The sequence below is a fragment of the Eumetopias jubatus genome, unplaced genomic scaffold (genome assembly GCF_037043125.1).
Source record: "Eumetopias jubatus isolate StellerSeaLion01/CBP00866 unplaced genomic scaffold, mEumJub1_p1.0 scaffold_4, whole genome shotgun sequence".
Lineage (NCBI taxonomy): Eukaryota > Metazoa > Chordata > Mammalia > Carnivora > Otariidae > Eumetopias > Eumetopias jubatus.
In genome coordinates this window covers 11,448,538-11,470,327 of record NW_028274810.1, presented here as the reverse complement: position 1 = coordinate 11,470,327, position 21,790 = coordinate 11,448,538, and the positions used below count along the sequence as shown (strand labels likewise).

General features: G+C 40.4%; 1 protein-coding gene across 2 annotated transcripts in view; it reads right to left on the bottom strand.

Annotated features, from left to right (window-relative positions):
* The window catches only part of PTPN22 (protein tyrosine phosphatase non-receptor type 22), a 60,981-nt gene that overhangs the window by 34,882 nt on the left and 4,309 nt on the right, over positions 1–21,790 (bottom strand). For both annotated transcript variants that reach the window (XM_028101986.1, XM_028101987.1), the window contains exons 2-11: positions 11,205–11,313; positions 10,854–10,930; positions 10,597–10,692; positions 10,141–10,179; positions 8,278–8,349; positions 8,102–8,161; positions 7,373–7,515; positions 6,550–6,616; positions 5,660–5,737; positions 3,085–3,171 (exon numbers count right to left, since the gene is read on the bottom strand). In XM_028101986.1, the coding sequence (XP_027957787.1) occupies positions 3,085–3,171; positions 5,660–5,737; positions 6,550–6,616; positions 7,373–7,515; positions 8,102–8,161; positions 8,278–8,349; positions 10,141–10,179; positions 10,597–10,692; positions 10,854–10,930; positions 11,205–11,313 (828 nt within the window). The remainder of the gene's footprint in view (positions 1–3,084; positions 3,172–5,659; positions 5,738–6,549; positions 6,617–7,372; positions 7,516–8,101; positions 8,162–8,277; positions 8,350–10,140; positions 10,180–10,596; positions 10,693–10,853; positions 10,931–11,204; positions 11,314–21,790) is intronic.

Sequence of the window (21,790 nt, the reverse complement as noted above, 5' to 3'; positions counted from 1 at the left end):
AATAATCCTAAAATTGGTATGGAACTACAAAAGACCTCAAAGAGTCAAAGCCCAATCTTGAGAAAGTAAACAAAGCTAGACATGGCACAATCCCATATTTCAAGATATATTACAAAGCTAGAGTCATCAAAACAGTATGTACTGACACAAAAATAGACACATAGATCAATGGAACAGATAGAGAGCCCAGAAACAGACCCACATTTATATGATCAATTAATCTATGACAAAGGTGGCAAGAATATACAATGGGGTGAGGCACCTGGGTGGCTCAGTTTTTGAGTGTTTGCTTTTGGCTCGGGTCATGATCTTGGGGTCCTGGGATTGAGCCCCAGTGCAGTTTGGCCTCCTGCTCAGCACGGAGTCAGCTTCTCCCTCTGCCCCTCCCCCTACTTGTGCACTCTCTCTGTCTCTCTCTCTCTCTCTCACTCTGTGTCTCAAATAAATAAATAAATAACTTAAAAAAAAGAATATACAATGGGGAAATGACAGTCTTTTCAATAGATGGTGTTGGGAAAACTGGACAGCTACATGCAAAAGAATTAAACTAGACCATTCTCTTACACCATACACAAAAATAAACTCAAAATGGATTAAAGACCTAAATGTGAGGCCTAAAACCATCAAACTCCTAAAAGAAAACATAGGTAATTTCTTACAGTAATCTCTTGGACACTGGCCTTAGCAACATATTTATGGATATGTCTCCTTAGGCAAGGGAAACAAAAGCAAAAATAAACTACGCGGACTATCAAAATAAAACTCTTCGGCACAGCAAAGGAAACTATCAACAAAACAAAAGGCAACCTACTGAATGGAAGAAGACATTTGTAAATGATATATTCATAAGGAGTTAATATCTAAAATATATAAAGAGGGGCGCCTGGGTGGCTCAGTCGTTAAGCGTCTGCCTTCGGCTCAGGTCATGATCCCAGGGTCCTGGCATCGAGCCCCGAATTGGGCTCCCTGCTCCGCGGGAAGCCTGCTTCTCCCTCTCCCATTCCCCCTGCTTGTGTTTCCTCTCTCACTGTCTCTCTCTGTCAAATAAATAAATAAATAAAATCTTTAAAAAAATAAAAAAATAAAATAAAATATATAAAGAACTTGTATAACTCAACATCAAAAAAAATCTGATTAAAAAATAGGCAGAGGACATGAATAGACATTTTTCTAAAGAAGACATGCAGATGGCCTATAGGCACATGAAAGATGCTCAAAACACTAATCATCAGGGATATGCAAATCAAAACCACAATGAGATATCACCTCACACCTGTCAGAATGGCTAAAATAAAAAGCACAAGAAACAAGTGTTAGAGAGGAAGTAGAGAAAAGGGAACCCTCGTGCAGTGTTGGTGAGAATGTAAATTGGTGCAGCCACTATGGAAAACAGTAGGGAGGTTCCTTAAAAAATTAAAAATAAGACTACCATTTGATCCAGTAATCACACTACTGGGTATTTACTCAAAGAATACAAAAACACTAATTCCAAGGGATATATGCACCCCTATGTTTATCGCAGCATTATTTACAATAGACAAACTATGGAAGCAGCTCAAGCGTCCATCCCTAGATGAATGAATATTCCATATAAAAAAGAATGAAATCCTGCCATTTGTGACAACATGGATGAACCTAGAGGGTATTATGCTAAGTGAAATAAGTCAAACAGAGGAAGATAAATACCATATGTTTTCACTCATTTGGGGAATCTAAAAAGCAAAATTAACAACAACAACAAAAAGGACTCTTTTTTTTTTTTTTTTTAAATAGGCTCCAGGCCCAGTGAGGAGCCCAACACGGGGCTTGAACTCACGACCCTGAGATCAAGACATGAGCTAAGATCAAGAGTTGAACACTTAATTGACTGAGCTACCCAGATGCCCCCCAAAAACAGACTCTTAACTATAGAGAATAAACTGGTGGTTGCCAGGGAGGAGGTAGATGGGGGAAGAGGTGAAATAGATGATGGGGATTAAGAGGTATAAAACAAACAAGCAGATATCTCTAATCAAGTCAGCATCACACTTGATAGTGAAACATGAAAATCTTTCCCATTAAAATTTGGTTGTCCATAATCACCTTTATCATTTAACTTTGGTCTGGGAATACTAGCCAATAAAACATACATAAATAGGATATAAGTAAAAATTTATGACAAGACCATACTCTTATTTCATGTCCTTCCACCACATTGTTTTCCCTTGAAGTTGACACTAACCAGGATCGCTTAGTCCATTTCAAACCTCAACAGTTTTTCTAGCTTTCTTTCCTTCCCCTTGATTCAGCATTTGACTGACAGGAGTTATGATCAGAATCATGTCTTATATACTTTGTATTCCTAATACTAGGTAGTAGTCAGGTAGCAGGTCCTCAGTGAATATTTTCAGATTAAGAATCCAAAATGTGATATTAAAAATTAAATTAAGAAATATATGTTAACAAAATATACCATTGAAGTGTAAATCAGTAATTTTATCTTCTTTAAGTTTGTTCAGAACCTAGTGCTTTGTGACTGCACAGTAAGTATTTGACTCATCAATTTTTGTGATGAGATCAAAATAGCATATCCTGGAATACTCAATATTTAATTGGAATTTGGTTAAATCATAATCATTTTTATATGTAAGACCCTCAGCTAAAAATTCCTCTGCATATTCTAAAATATTCCCAAAATTTGATAAGACTTAATGCAATCAAAGTGAGGCTAGAGGAACCTGAAAAATCACATTAGTACTCAACTATGCTTTCACTTTGTAACTGTCACTCTCACTTTTAACTTGCCACACAGCTATTGACCTGAGAACAGAATATACACTTGCCCTGTCACTCACTCCTATTGTTTCTAAATTGAGCTGAAACTTGTATACAGTAGGTTAACCAAAAGATTCGTTTTCTAAGTTGATGTACTTCAATTAATTGGTCCTTCTCCACAGGAGATTTGCAGTGTAGCCCATGCACCCCTGATGACACTCCAAGAACTAAGTGACAATAAATACTAAGTTAAGTCCTGCAACTGATCTGAGATCCCTTGACCAAAGTCAAATATGAAAAAAAAGACAAAATATCAAGTTTAATGTTTACCTCTGTTCCCGAGTGTTGATCCGTAATAACATCCATCTGTCTCTTAAAAAGTTCTAATACAGCCTTGTAGACCAGCTCATACTGTTCCTGAAGAGCATCACAAACCGAAACAAATGAAAACAAACAAGAAACTTGGTGAACCACAGAACCAGAGTTTAGGAGTGTGAACATCAGTCAAATCCTAGTATAGCCGACCTGAAAAGACCATCGACAGTAATTTAATCGTAGTGCCTAAGGGCGCTACGCAAAATTAGCGTAGCCCATTTAGGACTGCAAAGCACTTCAAGGCTACTAGAAACAGCTAAATATTTGATCTTCTACCTCTAAATATACAAGGGCCTTCCAGCATGTTTTATGTTTTGATCCCACTTACCCTTCCCTCCACCATCAACCCTCCAATTCCATTTTCCTGGCTCACATTTTAAACATTCTATCTGATCCTGGATGCATTTTTTGGTCAGGCACCTTCATCTTTTCTGGAAAAATGGAGATAGATTGTGGTCGATGGGTAGATAGATAGCTTCAATATGTATTCTTCACTTGACCCTGACAATTGATCTCTAAAGTAGGTAGGCTATTATCCCTGTTTACATTTTGTGCAAGGTCGTTCAGCAGTGATTTCCAGACTTGGATTCGAACCTGAATCTCCCCTTAGTTTAGTGCGCCTAGATCAAGCCGCTGAAATGCTCTCCTAGCACAGACACCCAAGAAAAGCTGACCACCCAAGAGAGTCTGGAAATTTATGCTTGTAAAAGGATTTCACTGTCTAGAAATGACACCATCACCATTACAAGGTCCTGGGGCGGGGCGGGGCGGGGCGGAGGGGAGGGAGGAGGGGGGTTTTGCCACCGGACCTGCTCTAGCACTTGATTTTGGATCTACTTTTCATCTGAAAGAGCCTCAGCGGGGTTTCCCCGGCACTTCACACAATCCTATACAAATAAAGCACAACTTTTGCCAATTATAATTTTAGCAGAACACTACAGAGTCCGTATCACCCAACACATCTGTTGGTACACTCTTCCATTTTTTTAAGAAGAGAGAAAAGTCAGACAGGAAGCGCTCAGCCGGTTACAGTGCTATTTCCTGGTGAGAATGGTGTCAGAAAAAGCAGCGACAACTGGGAAGGGATTTGTTCAGCTAGTTGTTGATAATGTTGATGAACTTGTGAAGGCTAACCGGAAATCGCTTCCTCTGTCTTCCGACCTTTGCAAGGAGGCCAGAAATGGACTTTCTCCGAAGTGGGGTAGGGTTTTATTGATTGATTCAGTGTTACAATGTGATATTAGAAAACTAGGTTGCATACTTCCTGGGGTCTTTAGCCTGCTTTTAAGTCTGGTGGCACTAAACCAGCCAGTGCCTTTATATCACAGAAACTTTTTCCCTCAGGTTGAATATAGAAAACACCTACAGTCGACGCATGAAAAAAAAATTTTTTTTTCCACTAGCTATTAGTGGAAAACCTGTGTGGGCCAAACAGAAGGCTTATATTACAATAGCTCTTCATTTTTTCCCCTCAATTCACAAATGCCCAATGAAAATACCTAAACTTCCACTGGTGGTTGTTTTACCTCCAAGTCTATGTGCAAGTTCATTTGTAAGTGCTTTAAACACTTCAGGGTCTTGCCATTTAAGCAGGAGAAAGTAGTTCTAACAAATTATGTGGAAGTGTCTGTTACTTATGTCAATCAATGCTTAGTGAATGAATGAATGCGGCAAAGTTAAACTCCATCTTAGAGATGGAGACCATTTTTTTTTAGAAATGTGGGTAAAATTATTGGTATGGAAATCTGGGTGAAATTGATATTGTAGAGAGTGAGAGATATGTGCTGGGAAAGTTTCACCTAGGCGGTGGAACTTGAGCGGGAGAGGAGAGGACAAAACAGGGGAAGAGCACCCCTAACGGAGTGAACGAGGGTGAGCACTTTGGGGTGGATGAAAATATTGTCATACATATGTAACCGTATATATAGTATGATTCTAATTATGGTTTTTTAAAGTATGCATACAATAAGGATCAGGAGAGACTACAGAACAATAGTAATCGTGGCTACCTCTAGGTGATAGGAGTATGGTTGCTTTTATTTTTATTTTTCATCAAGTCAAAAAATGAGTATACAGACTGCATTCTCCAGATTCTGTTACCACTTCCTGAAGTTGAAATGACAAATCTCTGATTTTTCTCCGGTTTCAGAAGTGAATTACTGCTCTAAAACTTCCAGTTAACCTGACCCAACTATTTCTCTGTAATAAATCAAACAGCTTGTGGAATTTCTTCAACATCCTTTATAAGAAATATTATATTAGTTTCTTAATATTTTCTGCACAGACAGTAAAATACAAGGAATGAGGGGGAAAAAAATACAAGGAATGAGAGGAATTTGACCCAAGGCAAGGGATACAGGCAAAAAATTGATCTATTCAGAGTTCAACGAAATGCCAATGGGCTAGTGAACCTAAGAGTCAATCGGTGTTACAGCTAGGCAGTCAGCTGTTTTGGGTTGTCTTACTATGGAACAGAGAGATGTAGCAAGACTCAGACACATGTTATGATCCATTCACCATAGTTGCATACCTGAGTTTGAACAAATGAAGGCCTTTGTGTTCGCATTTCCTGGATCAAACTAAAAACACTGAAGTTCTCAGGAAGTATCTATCAAATAAAAGGAAAAAAAATATCTTACTCCTTTGTTCCTTAGCTTTGTTAATAAATTATTTCTCCTAGTCTTGTCACTCCCATGATATCTGCTCTCTTAACAGAAGATAATATCCGAAAAAGAATGCATTTTTAAAATGAATGAGATTTCTCATCACTTGCATCGTGATTTAGAGCCTGGTATTTTCCCCAGAAAAGATTGAAGAAACTCTTGAGAATGATTTCACATGGGGTCATCAAATGTTTGAAGTTAAAACCTATAATGAGGCAGAAGGCTCGAGTAGATGAGCAAGTATGAGAATTTGATGAAATAAAAGAAGTTGGCAGATATATTTCAAACTTCCCACTTCCTACTAGACTATAAAAAATGACTTAGAGATCGGAACACAAGGTTTGATTGTGGTAAATTGAGTCCAGCCACTAAAGTAGTTTGGATAAAGGAAGGGTAACTGTGGAATTTAGGGCAGTGATTCTCAAACTACAGCATGCATCAGAAGCACCTGGAGAGCTTGCTGCCCGCCCTCTCCTCCCTTCCACCTCCAGAGTTTCTGCTTCAGTCCATCCAAGGCAGGGCCCAAGGTTTTGCATTTCTAACAAGTTCTCAGGTGATGCCAATGCTACTTGTTTGGGAACCACACTTTGAGAACCACCCACCTAGGGCCTAATTTAATCATCTGACAAAGCGGGTCTACAGTGAACACTCTAGAAAAGATGAGTCATGGAGATAGATGTTTGGAAGAACCAAACAATTCCTAAGTCTGAAAGTAACAGGGTAAGCAGACAGGAAGTGCCTGAGGAGAAAAACTTACCCCATCTTTTAGCAACATCCAGGTATAATCAATAGCACAGATAACACCAGTCCTTCCACAGCCAGCACTGAAATGAAAGATCATAGGAGCACATATAGTTGCAGAGGGTGGATCATCGACGGTAGCTGGGAAATATCACCAGCAGGTTGAGGGAGAAGGAACCTAGAGGCAATGAAACGTTCCAACCCCTCCCCCCCCATTTCCTAGAGCAGGTTTGTCAGTTGCCACATGCCCACACCAAACCTCAGGACAGATCCTAGGTGACTTCTCTAAGCAAGAGTCTCTAGAGCTGCACTGTTTCCAAGTAACTTGTCAGAAAATACGAATTTAATGCTTTAATTCAATAATTTAATATTAATTAAATGCTTGAATTTATTATAGTTTGTTTTTGCTATGGACCTTGCTCTTTCAATCACTCTCATTTCTTTTTTTTTATAAAGATTTTATTTATTTATTTGAGAGAATGAGAGAGAGAGAGAGAGCACATGAGAGGGGGGAGGGTCAGAGGGAGAAGCAGACTCCCCGCTGAGGAGGGAGCCCGACGTGGGACTCGATCCCGAGACTCCAGGATCATGACCTGAGCCAAAGGCAGTCGCTCAACCAACTGAGCCACCCAGGCGCCCACAATCACTCTCATTTCTAAGCTTTGTTCCTTTCTAATCAACTGGAGAAAGCGAAACTAGGGCCAGGAGCCTACATCCTATTTGCTTCTACCGCCTTAAATTCCAACAGAGTCTGTCTTCCTTCGGGTACGGCCGGAGTCCTGGCCAGACTGTGATACTTGGTTTGTTTGGGGTGGAAGGTACATAGAACAGCATTATACCTGCAGTGAATGCATATGGGAACACTGTCGTCCTCTTGGTAAGAACGCACATCCCAGATGAGCTCAAGAATAGGGTCTATGGAGGAAGGCACATCATGGTCTGGCCAATTCTTGTAATGAAACTGGTAGATAGTTCGAGTTTCCTATAAAAGAAAAAATAGCCAGAATGAAAGGAGAGGTCAGTGTTAGGACCCCACCTCATTCTACCACAAGATTACTCTGACTTCCTAAGTAGCATCTCTGTCCTGTTGGCAATTTATGCTGCTTTTTTCTCTATAGGCCTCTGGGGACCACATGCCATCTGAGAACACTGACTGTTGGTCTGTCCCTCTTTGCCCCACTCACAAGAGGTGGTAGATATTAAGATAGTCCAAACCAGAGCTTCCCAACTGGTGTGCTTCACTGGTTCAAGTGGGTCACAGGCATGCTGATCTATTAAACCCCTTTGCCGTAGAGAGACGGGGCAATGCGAGCTCTCAAGTTGGTTCTCAGCCTCTATTCACTGCACAGCCTCTATTCATCCTACAAACATTATCATTTTATAGGTGCGCCATGGTGTGTAATAGATTGGGAAGTAGGGATTATACCAAAGGTCTCTTTTGCATGTGAAGATTTATCCAGAACATCAAAGGCCCCACCGCTCCCCATTGTCTTGTGCCCAGCCCAAGTCACATACATATGTATTTGCCTCTGTGGGCTCTTGAGTTTACCACTCGGGTTTATACTTACACTATTGAACTTGGCTTTTAGAGTCCTGATTATGTAATCAGATTTTCTATTTTCAGCTTCCTAAGAAGTAAATTCAAATATTAGTTATTTCAAAAACTAATGTTCAAAAACTAGTCTCTATAAAGTAGAACCTGGAACATCTGTTCAGCCATAACGGAAGCAGGCATCATACTCACACAGGATATGGAGAAAGGGCCAACTTGCCGCGGTAGCTCTCCTCGCTCAGTCCAGTAACGCTCACACTTTTTCTGTTGCACAAAGCAGAATGTCATGACTCCCCTCCAGATACTCTAGTCTCTTCTGGGTAGCAAAACCCACTTCCTCATTCAGAAGCAAATTTAGCTCTGTGTCCTTCACCTTAGGTTAGGACGATCTAACCCCCAGGGGCTTCAACCCCAACATCGTGGTCTGGAATCTCCAAGGACGGGAAAAACACTAAAGGATATGTAAATTACAGACTTCCTAGAAGTCTGAAGAAGTAGAAATGGGGATCTGACATTTTCAGTACAGTAGTCCCCCCTTATCCGCAGCTTTGCGTTCCATGTTACCCATGGTCAACCGCAGTCTTTCAGTTGCCTATAGTCCAGGATGTATTGTTGGAAGGTCAGCAGTAGCCTAACCCTACATCACAACACCTACGTCATTGCCCTCACTTCATCACGTCATGTAGACATCTGATCTTCTCACATCATCATCAGAAGAAGGGTGAGTATAGTACAATAAGATATTTTGAGAAAAAGAGATCACATTCACATAACATATAGTATATTGTTATAATTGTTCTATTTTAGTATTGTCGTTAACTCCTACTGTGTCTAATTCACAAATTACACTTTACCATAGGTATGTGTGCATAGAAAAAAACAGTGTATATAGAGTTTGGAACTATCCACACTGTCAGGTATCCACTGGGCGTCTTGGAGTCTATCCCACACGAATAAGGGGGGACTACTGTATTTCAAGAGGATTAACAGAAATCATGTCTACTAAAGCAAAGCTGCACAAGCTAAGTGATAGCTTGTTTTTGTTGTTGTTGTTAAAGATTTTATTTATTTGAGAGAGAGTACAACAGGGGGCGGGGAGGGCATAGGGAGAGGGACAAGCAGACTCCCCGCTGAGCAGGAAGCCCGAGACTGGACTGCACAGGGGCTCCATCCCAGGACCCTGAGATCATGACCTGAGCCGAAAGCAGATGCTTAATCAACTGAGCCACGCAGGCGCCCCTGAAAGCTTGGTTTTAACTGGAATTATGAGTGTCTCATAACAGTAAGTTAAGAAGAGTACTATTCAATAGAAACGTAATGTGAGCTACCCATGAAGTTTTAAGTTTACTAATAGCCCCATTCAAAAATGAAAAAAAAAATGAGATTGATTTTAATAATACATCTTAGCCCAGTATATAAAAAAACCACATGTAATCAATATAAAACAGATATTCTATATTTGACATTTCTTATCTCGGTCTTCAAAACCCAGGGTGTGTTTTATATTTACAGCACACCTCAATACCCTAAATTGCCATTGGAAACATTTTATTTCCATTTAGAGTTCATCAAATATATAGTTGAGAAAGATTCATGTACCCAAGTTGTTCAAAACACAAAGTTTTCCAAACACTGAATTGGAAAACCAAGTTTTTAAATTTAAACTCACCAAAATAAAATGAAATAAAATTGAGTTCCCTGAAACTAGCCATGTTTCAAGCGCCATAGCCACATGTGACTAGTGGATGTCATGTTGGACAGCATGGGGTTAGAAGTGCTTACTGCCAGCTAAAGATGCCCAATTAATAAAAATGGGAAAATGAATCGTTACTTTAAAAACATATCTTATCTTTACTTTAAAATAGAGAGTCTACTGAAAAAGTGGACAAAAGGAGTTCCTTAGGGGTAAAAAAGCCTTGAGAGTAAATCATTTAGCATTCCCAAACTGACAGCTAGCAAGCTGAGAATAATTTTTAAGTAGGCACACTTAAGGAAAGTTCTGCGACCAAGTCTCCCCCTTCTCTTTATCTTTAGGTCCACTGGAAGGCGACTCACCTTCCCCATCTCAAACTCCATGCATGCCATAACAATGATCTGAGGGGATGAAATAGATAGAGCATTGATGTAGTTAGAAAGAGCAGTTAATACATGGGTCCCAGAGTCATTGTTTTTTTTTTTTTTTCCTTCTGTTTTGTTTGTTCTTTAACCCCCAAAAGAAATCTTTTGGTAAGTGATAAAATGTTGCTCCTACCCTTCTTTCTGTCCTTACTTCCCTTTACTCTATTCAAATCAGTAAATTCTTGTTAACAAATGAACCTGTCAAGATATGAACTTTCATTTCCTTGAATAAGGGTGACATTGTGATTTTGGCAAAAATTTGCCTGAACACTGAAATTCTAGCGACTGACCCCAAAGGGCACCAATTTTAATGCAGAGGAAACCTCAGTCACATATGCTGACACCCTCCCCGACAGCTACAGAATAGAGTAACAAAAGCGACTCTGCCCTTACCAGGACACTGTATTCCCAGATCATCCTCCAGAAGTCCAGGAGAGTTGTAGACAAGGGTCCCTGGGTGGCAATGTAACCCTTGGGTCCATAAACTCCCTAAAGGGGAACAGAAGTTATATGGGATGACGACAGATAATATCGTCTTCTCCTGGTCTAGTATCCCCTCCACCTTTTTTTTTAGGTACCTAGAGAAATATGGTCTAGTATCCCAACCCCTTTGTTTAGGCACCTAGAGAAGTATAGAATACAGGGTGTACCTTAATGAAGTTGGCATTGATGTAACTGGAATCTTCATCCGAGGTGATCAGGGACAGCTCTACTCGGCTATGATCATCTGTAATACAGGAGACAGACACAATATAACTAAAAGGGCTTGGTCAGAGGGTTTACTGTAAGTCAGGACCTAGCACTGTGAACAGTGGATACTCACAAGTGTTTGCTAAGTGAGTGAGTGAGTGAATGTTCTTTCACGGTTGTAAGCAGTACAAACTAACTTGTCAAAGCATTGTTCCAGGATTAGGATCAGCAGGCAATGGGTAAAAAGAGATAGGAACGATTGAACCGGGGAAAAGGTGAGGTACAAGTTTACAGGGAGAAATGAAACTTACAGGGCAAGATATCCTTATATCTGTTTTTCTTGATATTCGTGGGCATCTCAGCCACAGTTGTGGGATAGGTTTTGTCTGCCTTGTACTTGGTGGATTGTCTTTTCAGCTTCTGTAATAAAATTCCAAGAATTAAATCCTCCTAGGGCACAAATCTCTAGACAGCTTTCCTCCTTTTCTGCCCAAACAGTCCACTTTTGCAATTTGTAGCATCTTCTAGAACTACCTCCAATTCAGGACAGAGCCCCAGAGCATAAGGTCAGCAGACCTCAGGTTTGGAGAAGTGAAAAGATCACACTGAACAGCAGCTGAGCCACAAATAGCTAAAACCTAGAGGTGAAACTAGTGAATATTTTAAAAGCCAATGTCTTTTTGAAAACAAACTATGTGCTCCACACAAACATCAGATACTAAAAGTGTACCTTCTTTATAGCTACTACAGGGCTATTTTATGTAAAAATGGAGCTTAGGCCAAATAAAATCTCTCTACATCTAGCAAAATTTCAAAAATTTCAGTCCCAATAGCAGTCTTTGTTTTTTTTTTATATGACTCAAACTGCAAGCCCACCCCTCAACCAAACAATATCTAAATAGTGTCATATTCTGTTGGTAGAATAAGATCTCGACCAGGCTAGGACTGGCATAATATGGTTCAACAAGATCCTTCAAGGTAATGAAGTAACTCCTTGAAATTACTCCCATTTTCCAATATTCTACTGTAGACCAGACTTTCAGATCAGAGAAAATCATAGTCCCTCTGTAGCTCCTTAGGAATCAACCTAGTCCCAGACTTTGTTTAACTCCCTTATCATTTAAAAAAACTGCTTTTGGGCGCCTGGGTGGCTCAGTCGTTAGGCGTCGGCCTTCGGCTCAGGCCATGATCTCAGGTCCTGGGATGGAGCCCCGCATCGGGCTCCCTGTTCGGCAGGAACCCTGCTTCTCCCTCTCCCGCTCCCCTTGCTTGTGTTCCCTCTCTCCCTGTGTCTCTCTCTGTCAAATAAATAAATAAAATCTTTTTTTAAAAAAATAAAGAAACTGCTTTTAATAGAGCTGAACTTGTGAAGCCTTACTCAATCTGAGAAAGAAAAGGGGGAAACATCTGTGATCGCTGATACATATTTGTTGGATTGAACTACAGAAAATAGTTTATATGATCTACCCACTATTTAATGGTGGATGGATCACGTGAAGAGCATTAACTACTTCCTATAGGTCCAATCCCTCAGGATCTACTCAGTCTTCATTCTCTTTAACTTCCTTTTCGAAATCTCCTCCTCCCTCGGCCCTTACTAGTCCACATCATCTTGGTTCTCCTCCTCCTTCTCTGCCTTCTCATCCCCACGTCTACTCTTCCTCACTGGCTCTCTGTCCATTTCTGCCTTCCGGTTGTGAGTTCTCCAAAGTTCCAAAGTTAAGTCCTCAACTCTCTGTTCTTCTCTCGCTCTATACCTTCACTCCAGGATACCATATACTCTTAGAGAAGGCATACCAGTGGGAGGGTTTGAAATTTATTTAGCTGATTCAAATTCAATTATAGTTCCAACCCCGATGGGAGAACTCTCAAATTTCTATATAGAGATTTGATTACTAAGTTTCAGACCTGAATTCCTGACCATATCTTAGACCTTACCACTTCCACATCTTATTAGAGCCTCCAACTTGGCACATTTCAAACTAAAATGAGCATCGTTCCCACTGTCAATGCCACTGGCATCATCTTTATCCCAGGCAACCACACACTGGAAACCGAGAGTCACTTGTGGTGACTCTGACAATTCCCACCTCTAACTGGGTCAGCAAGTTCAAGTGATTCTTCCCATGCAGTATCTTGCGTCGACCTTCCTTCCTATGTCCACCACAGGTACCTTAATTCAGACCCTCTACCTTAAAGCTTGAACCGGTCCAGTTGCTTCTTAACTCACCTGCACACTTTTCTGTCTTTCCTTATCCAAATTCATTAAGGGACAATTATGCCAAATTAATCTTACTAAAATGTTGCTTTCTTTATCTCTCGCATGCCCAAAACAACTTCAGTGAATCCCCCTTGCTACTGGGAAAGAGCCCAGACTCCTTAGCCAAGTACTTGAGATTCTCCCCAGTGGGATCGCAAGTTAATTTTCCCATATTCCCCACAGTCCTATAATTGTAAGGTGCCTTAAGATTAACTTCCCAGGAGACATAATGTGTGATCCATAAATGTTTAATAAATGCAGGGAATGGGAATAAACAAATGACTTCAGATACTTAAAATTCTTTTTATAAATTTTTTTAAGATTTTTTTTTTTTTGTAATTTTTAAGTAATCTCTACACTCAGCGTGGGGCTCAAACTCACAACCCCGAGACCAAGAGTCACATGTTCCAATGACTGAGCCAGGCAGGTGCCCCAGGTCCCTAAAATTCTTAACCCGGGCCTAGGTTGTAGTTCTGCGGGATCATACCTCTCTGATTACATGCATTTCCCTGCAGTGACCTCATTGTCTACACACATCCTTGTTTAGCCAATTTAACAGGCTTGCTTTCAGTCTACGTGAATGCTTAACTAGAAAAATATATTTAAGGGTATTAGAAAAAAATGTATTTAAGGTTGTCTAATAAAACAAGAAATACTTTTTTTTTTTTTTAAAAGGTTTGACTTCTAGTTTCTTCTAAGATTATACAAATTGAGGGGCACCTGGACGGCTCAGTTAGTTAAATATCCGACTCTTGATTTCGGCTCTGGTCATGAGCTCAGAGTCATGAGATCAACCCTGCTTAAGATTCTCTCTGTCCCTCCCCCTTTACCCCTCTCTGCTCCTCGCACATGCAGGCACCCTCTCTCTCTCTCTCTCTCAAAAAAAAAATGATACAAATTGATGTCACTATCAATTATGTATAATATCATTTCTTTAAAACTATGGCTTTCCTTTCCTTTTCATAAATGTATATTGGTACTGCTTGTGCATTTCTGAACCTAAATTATGGTCTATTTTGTTCCACGGGGTAAAATAATAAAGAGAAGTAAGGAAATAGAGAAAGAACTTTCCTCGAGTGACTGGCAACAAGAAAAAATAAAAAAGAAGGGGGGTGTCATTTATTGTTGCTTAGTTGCTATACTTCATACAGTGTTTTCACATAATTAGGATGTGTGTCTATCTGTAGGAGTTTACTTAAGGACACTTATAACTATGTCATTTAAAAAAATGGGTGAGGGGAAGGGAGAGCCTAAAACCAAGGTATGATGACACACAGAGAGATTAAAAAAAGGTAGAGAATAGTCGTAGAGAATAGAAATCTGCTCCAATAAATCATCCAAATCCATCCTTAGATTTCAAGATCAGCTCTGGATAACGTGATGAAAAGTTGGGGTCATGAGATGTTTGTTAGCTGGGAGTTCATAACACAAAGAATTCCAAATATCTAGAAACTAATTAAATTGATACTTTCCAAATAATACATAATCACTAAATTATTATACCACCTCAGAATATAGGAATGTAAGCCTTTTCCACCTGAGGATGACAAATGGGACAGCCGACCAGTGCCTGCTTAGTTGCTGGACCACAAATACCAGCATGTGTTGTTCTAATGACCATTTTTCTGTTTCTAGAGGTAGATCAGACACAGGCGACCTATTACAAAGCAGGTATACAGTCATTTCTTAAATTCTGGTTTCTTACCATGGTTTGAATTCCTGTGGATTTTCAGGATTAGATTTAGGGGGAGAGATGCTGAACTGATAACACTACAGTATGTTTTCACAACAAGATGGATGCCAGTGGGCTAGTTTGGGAATTCAACTAAGGACGTGCCACAGGCACCTGGGAGACTATAAAAGATTTCCACTCAAGTTACACTGATTTTTTGGCTCTCTCTGCTCTTATGCATCTTTGGAATGATCACTTTTAGGTTGCCATTCATTCCAGGGCTGCTGAAAATATGTCAAGTCCTAGAGCTGTTCCTCTTAGAAATCTCCAGAACCGAGCCTGGTGCATACTCTTTGTTACACTGTTTCTACTTGTTTTGCTTTGCTTACTTATGGAATGCTTTCTAGGGAGAATGCTAGAGGCAAAAAGCCCTTTTTGTAAGATATGCCTCTATTAATTTGGTAAAATGTCACAGATAAGAGAGAGAGAGAGAGAGAGAGAGAGAGAGAGAGAGTGTGTGTGTGTGTTTGTGTACACGCATGCGCACGTGCGCTTGTAAACTTGTGCCTGTTCAGCCACCTTGACTGCCCCCTTCAACAATAGGACAGGCTGGCTTTTCCTCCCCTACTCGTTCCTCCTGGAGTCCTCCTGCTGAATGACACAGGGAGATGCACTTTTAGCAAAACATCACATAGGAAATGCCTATGGAATTGTTCCTCTGGAAAGTGTGAAAGGTTTTTGTTTTTCTCGTTTTGTTTTTAGATGTCTTACTTGAGCTCAGATCACTGTTAAGGCCTTTTTTTTATTCCCCTTCTCTCCCTACCAGACCCGCAGGCTCCAACACCCCAAGAGTAAACAAAACAGAGCCGAATTAGGACAGAAGAACGGATATACCTCACCAGAAAAGAAGGAGCTTTGAGAGTAGACAGCAAAAGTGCATAAAAGAGAAAGCACAGCCATGGGGGTGAGTTGGGGTTGAGGGAGACAGGATAGATGAAAGGGGGGAGGTACTCCTCCGCCCAGCACAAGATGCGGGGCCGTGCGTTCACTAGAGGCGGCCCGGGCGAGAGAAATCGGGCAAAGTTGCTGAGGGGCCAGCATCCCGTCCTGGGCCCTGATCAGTTGGAACGTATGACAAACCAGATTCAGTGTATGCTTGATAAGCTAATAGTACATGCATTTGGTTTATGGTCTGTACTACCCTTTAACTTTCAAGACAGGAAAACTGAAGTTCTGGCCATAAGAATAGAAATCAGGACAGAGTCATTAGCCTGTTCTTTTCATTGACTAGTAAGCTCATTAGTAATAAATGGATTCAGGTCACTCCCAAAAGAGGACAGGAAGAAAAAGAAAGCCCAAGACCATAATATCTTTGCCTTGGAGAACTACATCATTACGCAGAAGACCTAGCCTAAGTTACATTTTGGAGTGGGAGAAAGCAAATATGGCGCCCCCGTGCTAGATGAGAGAGGGAGATCAGGTTGGCCAATTCCAGAGCCTCTCAAGGTAGTTCTTCAATGCTTACAACTATAAGTCAGTATGATCTACTCCAAACCTTCAGTCTAGCTCCAACGAGCCAGCCAAACATATGAGGACTGGATTGCAATCCACTAGTCAGTCAGGTTAAGTGAGTAGGTGGGTAAGCAATAGCCAAAGTGGGGTGAGTAAACCAAGAAGTTCAACTTTTTAGATACTTACAACATGAGGCTATAACAAGACATGTTTGTTTTTTTAATCCTGTGAATAACTGAAAATATGGGACTGGACAGTCCCTAGTGAGAGGCTGGGGATGGAGTTGAGAGGAATTCGCTTTAGAAGTGATGCAATATATTTATTCTGGTGGCAGTAGCAAAAAAATTTCACCTTCGTGTGCACAAAAGTCAAGAAATGTTGATAAGTCTGTTCAACTGATAGGCTGTTTTGCATAAATGAGTCATTTCAATTGCACAGATGTTTGTGCGCTGGTTATGCCGGAGGCACTGTGTTCCTGACTTCCCTATTAGTATTGTTACTGTAAAAAAATACAGAACTAGGATACGTCTAGATCTTCTCTGTGGAACTAAAATATACCTTGCCTTCTCTGGTCCTGTCTATGATAAATCTCCAGAAGTTGCTACGCTACCAGTCTGACTTCTAGTGTATTATAAACCAACGTTACTGTGGCCTTCAGGACAGGGTATATTCTTTCTATTAGGGCTCATTGAATCCTCCATACGTAATAAATATATCTTTGTATTTGATAAACACAGCATTTACTTTTTCTACAAAAATACCTCATCCCCAAGAAACAGAAAAATCACCCCCCCCCCGTTTCTCTTTTTGCTTTTTCTTGTTTAGATCGAATCAAGCAACACAAGAGGAAAATTTTAAATATAAATTTCTTAAATAAAAAAGTTATGCATATTCACTGAAGAAATTTTAGAATACTGAGAAGCAAAACAAAATTATTAAAGTTACCTATAATCCCACATTACCCAGAGTTAATCATTCTTAATATTTTATATTACATTCCAATCCTTTATCTATGTGTGTAATAAAGATGGGATCACACTCTATATAGGGATTTGCGACTTGCTCTTTTTACTTACGAATTTGCGTTCTACATTTTTAGTGATGGTAGAGTATTTCATTGTATGGGGTGCGACATAAATTACTTAGCCTATTCCTTCATATTATTGCACATTTAAGGTGCTTCAATCTTCCTAAACGATAGTTCTAAACAATATCACTATATGGAGACATCTTTCATTATTTTCTTTAGATAAAACCTATGCAGACATCTTTCATTATTTTCTTTAGATAAATTCTTAGGAGTGGCCAAAGAATTTGCCCACTGTAAAGGCTTTTGATCCATATTATCATATAAATATATCAGAAATGGTATACAAATTTTGCCTCTAGAAAGCAATGTATGAAACTGCATATTTCTGAACTCTGACCAACATTAGATTGTAATGTTTTAAGTAACAGGGCCATCTGAAAGGTTAAATGTTGTTGGTGGTATTTTTGTTATTTGTACTTCTATTTGCAATTTCTTCACTCCAAAACGTTTTTTAGGAGGAAGATACACCATAATCAAATTACCCTATCGACATGAAGCCGTGTTCACATTTCCATATTCCCATCCAGTCTTTGTACAAATACATACAGACATCCAATGAGCTCATATGTGTATATTTAGCACAATTTTTTTTTTTAAAGATTTTATTCATTTATTTGACATGGAGAGAGACACAACGAGAGAGGGAACACAAGCAGGGGGAGTGGGAGAGGAAGAAGCAGGCTTCCCGCAGAGCAGGGAGCCCAATGCGGGGCTCGATACCAGGACCCTGAGACCATGACCTGAGCCGAAGACAGACGTTTAAAGACTGAGCCACCCAGGCGCCCCTATTTAGCACAATTCTTGACATTTGCTAAGCTTTCACTTTTTATACACAATTCATACTTTTACACATGCTTTCTTTTTTTTTTTTAAGATTTTATTTGTTTATTTCACAGAGAGAGAAAGCACAAGCAGGGGGAGCGGCAGGCAGAGGGAGAAGCAGGCTCCCCGCTGAGCTGGGAGCCCAATGCAGGCCTCAATCCCAGGACCCTGGGAACATGACCTGAGCTGAAGGCAGACGCTTAACCGACTGAACCACCCAGGCACCCCTTACACATGTTTTCTAAATGAAGATGCTTCATACTGCCTCCAATGTAGAAAAGTATATCAAAGGAGTTTTAAACAAAATCGACCAGCATGTGATATACATAACCAAGTCTCGACCCATATTTCATACAATAGCTGAAATGTACATGTCATAAAACCACAATCAGGTGCAGTAATTGGCCAAAGGGAATACCTATTCCTCTGCAAATTGTGATCTATCTGATCAAGAATGCACTGATGGAAGCAGATGGTCCTCATTAAGCCTAGAAGATAAGACATCCAAGCACTGTCACTGTGTCCCCAGGGCTGGCCAGGAAATAGTAGTGGTCCCCAGCTTGAGGGTTCAGACAAGGAGGTGGAGACCATACCATCACAGGTGAGGCCACCAAAATCACTATGCTCATCAGGCAACTTTCTGATTATAGTTGGCTTCTCATACAAGTTTTTCTCCAAACCATAGAACATGCTGTCGGTCAATGCAAGCTTCTACTCTGACAGTGATTTTCCTCCCTGAAAAATTAATAAATTGGCATTCTTGTTTCTGGTGAATTTCTTATGTGTTTGCCTAGTCCTGATCAACTCTGGGCATACTGACAAAATTGAATTTTTAGACTAGCAAAACTAAAGCTAAGACACTGGACTGTGGTGATCCAAAATAGTTAATACAATCCTAGGTGACTACGCGACCTTGCTCAGTGCCCTCTGTGATCACAACTCTACAGTAATTGCATATATTCAACCCTGATGGAATTCTTAAACATGATTAGAAAAAAATCAAGACCTGCCTACATATAACAAAACGGATGGATTTTATAAATATAATGTAGAGTGAAAGAAAGAAGACATTAAACACGTACACACACACACACACACACAAATACATAACATGATTGCATTACATAGAGTTCCAAAACAGGTAAAATTAATCTCTACTGTTCAGTGATATATATATATGTATATATATATATACATATATATATATATAGGTCTTAAAGCTATGCAGAAAAACGAAACAATTCACAGAGAAAGGCAAATATCATATGATTTCATTTGCATGGGGAATCTTAAAAGACAAAACAACATGAAAAAAGAAATAGACTCATAAATATTAAAAAAACAAAAACAAAAACAACTAGTGGTTGCCAGAGGGGAGGGGGTGGGGGGATGGGCAAAATAGGTGAAGGGGATAAAAAATAAATAAAAATCGTAACCATTTTAGGGCAGCATTTACCTCTAATCTGGTGGGGGTTGGGGGCAGCTGTGATCCAGAAGGACACCCAAGGGATTTCCAAGGTGTAGGCAATGTTCTATTTCTCGATCTGAGCGGTGTGTGTATGGGTGCCTGCTTTATCACTTGTTGTTAAATTGCATATGTGTGTTTATTTTATTTTTAAAAAGATTTTATTTATTTGAGATAGAGCATGAGCATGAGCTGGGGGAGGGGCAGAGGGAGAGGAAGAAGCAGGCTTCCCCCTGAGCGGGGAGCCCGATGTGACCTGAGCCGAAGGCAGACACCCAACAATTGAGCCACCCGGGTGGCCATGTGTATTTTATTTATTTCTTTATTTCTTTGTTTCTTTATTTGTAGTCTCCAGGTGCAGAGTGGAGCCCAGACTGGGGCTTGAACTCACCACCTTGAGATCAAGACCTGAGCTGAGATCGAGTCAAATGCTTAACAGACTGAGCCACCCAGGCGCCCCTCATATGTGTGTTTAAAGCACTTTTCTGTGTGTATGTTATATTCTACCATTTTTTTTTAAGTTTAAAATGTTCAGACCAACGTATAAATTGGGGGCAATAGAGTCAGGGATCCTAAGGAGGGCTAAGAGCACAGGCTTAACAGATGGCTCTCTTTCAAATCCAAGTTCCACCACTTAATGAACTGCATGACCTCAGCGAGTTGTCCCTCAGTGTCTACGACTTGCCAAACGTGCTAGTGGCTACGAAGATAAGCAGAACTAAACGTGAGCCTTGTCTTTGCGGAGCTTCCAACTGGTGGGAGAGCAGACATTAACCAAATAATCACACAGAGATGTAAAACTGGAACTGTGGTAAATGCTGTGGAAACCTTAATAAGGCTGGGGGCAAAAAAGAGACGTAAAAAGAAATGCCAGCCGGTGCTAATGAGAACGTATAATAGGAGATTTGATGTATTTTGCGAGGTCAAGGAAGGCTTCTCTGAGAAAATGACCACCAAATTGAGATCTGAATTACGAAGTGTTAACTAGGTAAAGAGGAGTACGAGGGAATATTCAAAGAAAGGGAGGGGCGCCTGGGTGGCTCAGTCATTAAGCATCTGCCTTCGGCTCAGGTCATGGTCCCAGGGTCCTGGGATCGAGCCCCGCATCGGGCTCCTGCTCAGCAGGAGCCTGCTTCTCCCTCTCCCACTCCCCCTGCTTGTGTTCCCTCTCTCGCTGTCGTCTCTCTCTGTCGGATAAATAAAACCTTAAAAAAAAGAAAGAAAGAAAGGGAACAACATGTGCGCAAAGGCCGTGTGACAGAAGCAGCGTGACAAGGACAAGAAACTCAACCTGCTGTGGGAAGCTGGAGAAGCCCTTGAGGGCTGGTCCATGCAGGACTTTGTCAGCCATTGTAAGGTATTCTTTGGGAAGTAAATGAGGCTCTGTGTGTGAAGCACTTGAGCATAGAGTCTGGAACACAGTTCCATGGATTAGTTATTGTTGAAAGTAGACGAACAGAAAATTTAAAATGAGAAAATGCAGGTAGAAAATAACCATGGAGTATAGAGTTGTGGAATCTCTGTTGTACACCTAAAACTAATGTAACACTGTGCACCAGTTATACTTTGATTTAAAAAAAAGAATCAGGAAAATTTTTGAGGCTCTAAAATCAAATAAACAAAATTAACATAACAAAGTACTCTTTTACACTAAATGGCAGCGGGGGTGGGGTGGGGGGAGCATGTTATGATGCAGTGCAGAGGTTAAGGGGGCTCAATCCCAGGAGCCCAGGATCATGACCTGAGCCCAAGGCAGACGCTTAACGACTGAGCCACCCAGGTGCCCCAAGGTTAAGGGCTTTTAATCAGACCAGTTTCAAATCCTGGCCTTGCCATTTCATGTGTTAAATGAAGATAATGCTTTCCTCTTGGGGTTGTAGTGATTAAGATCATATACGGTAGACCACTTATTGCCTAACATATGGTAAGCAGTCAAAAAGATTTATTTATTTTCTTGTATATATAGTTATTAAGAGTTAGCAAGGTGGTAGAGAAGGTGATAAATTCAGATTTTGCAAGTTGGAAAAGCTCTTTGAAAGACACATTTGGCAATACTTAGCCAATTAGATGCTAAGA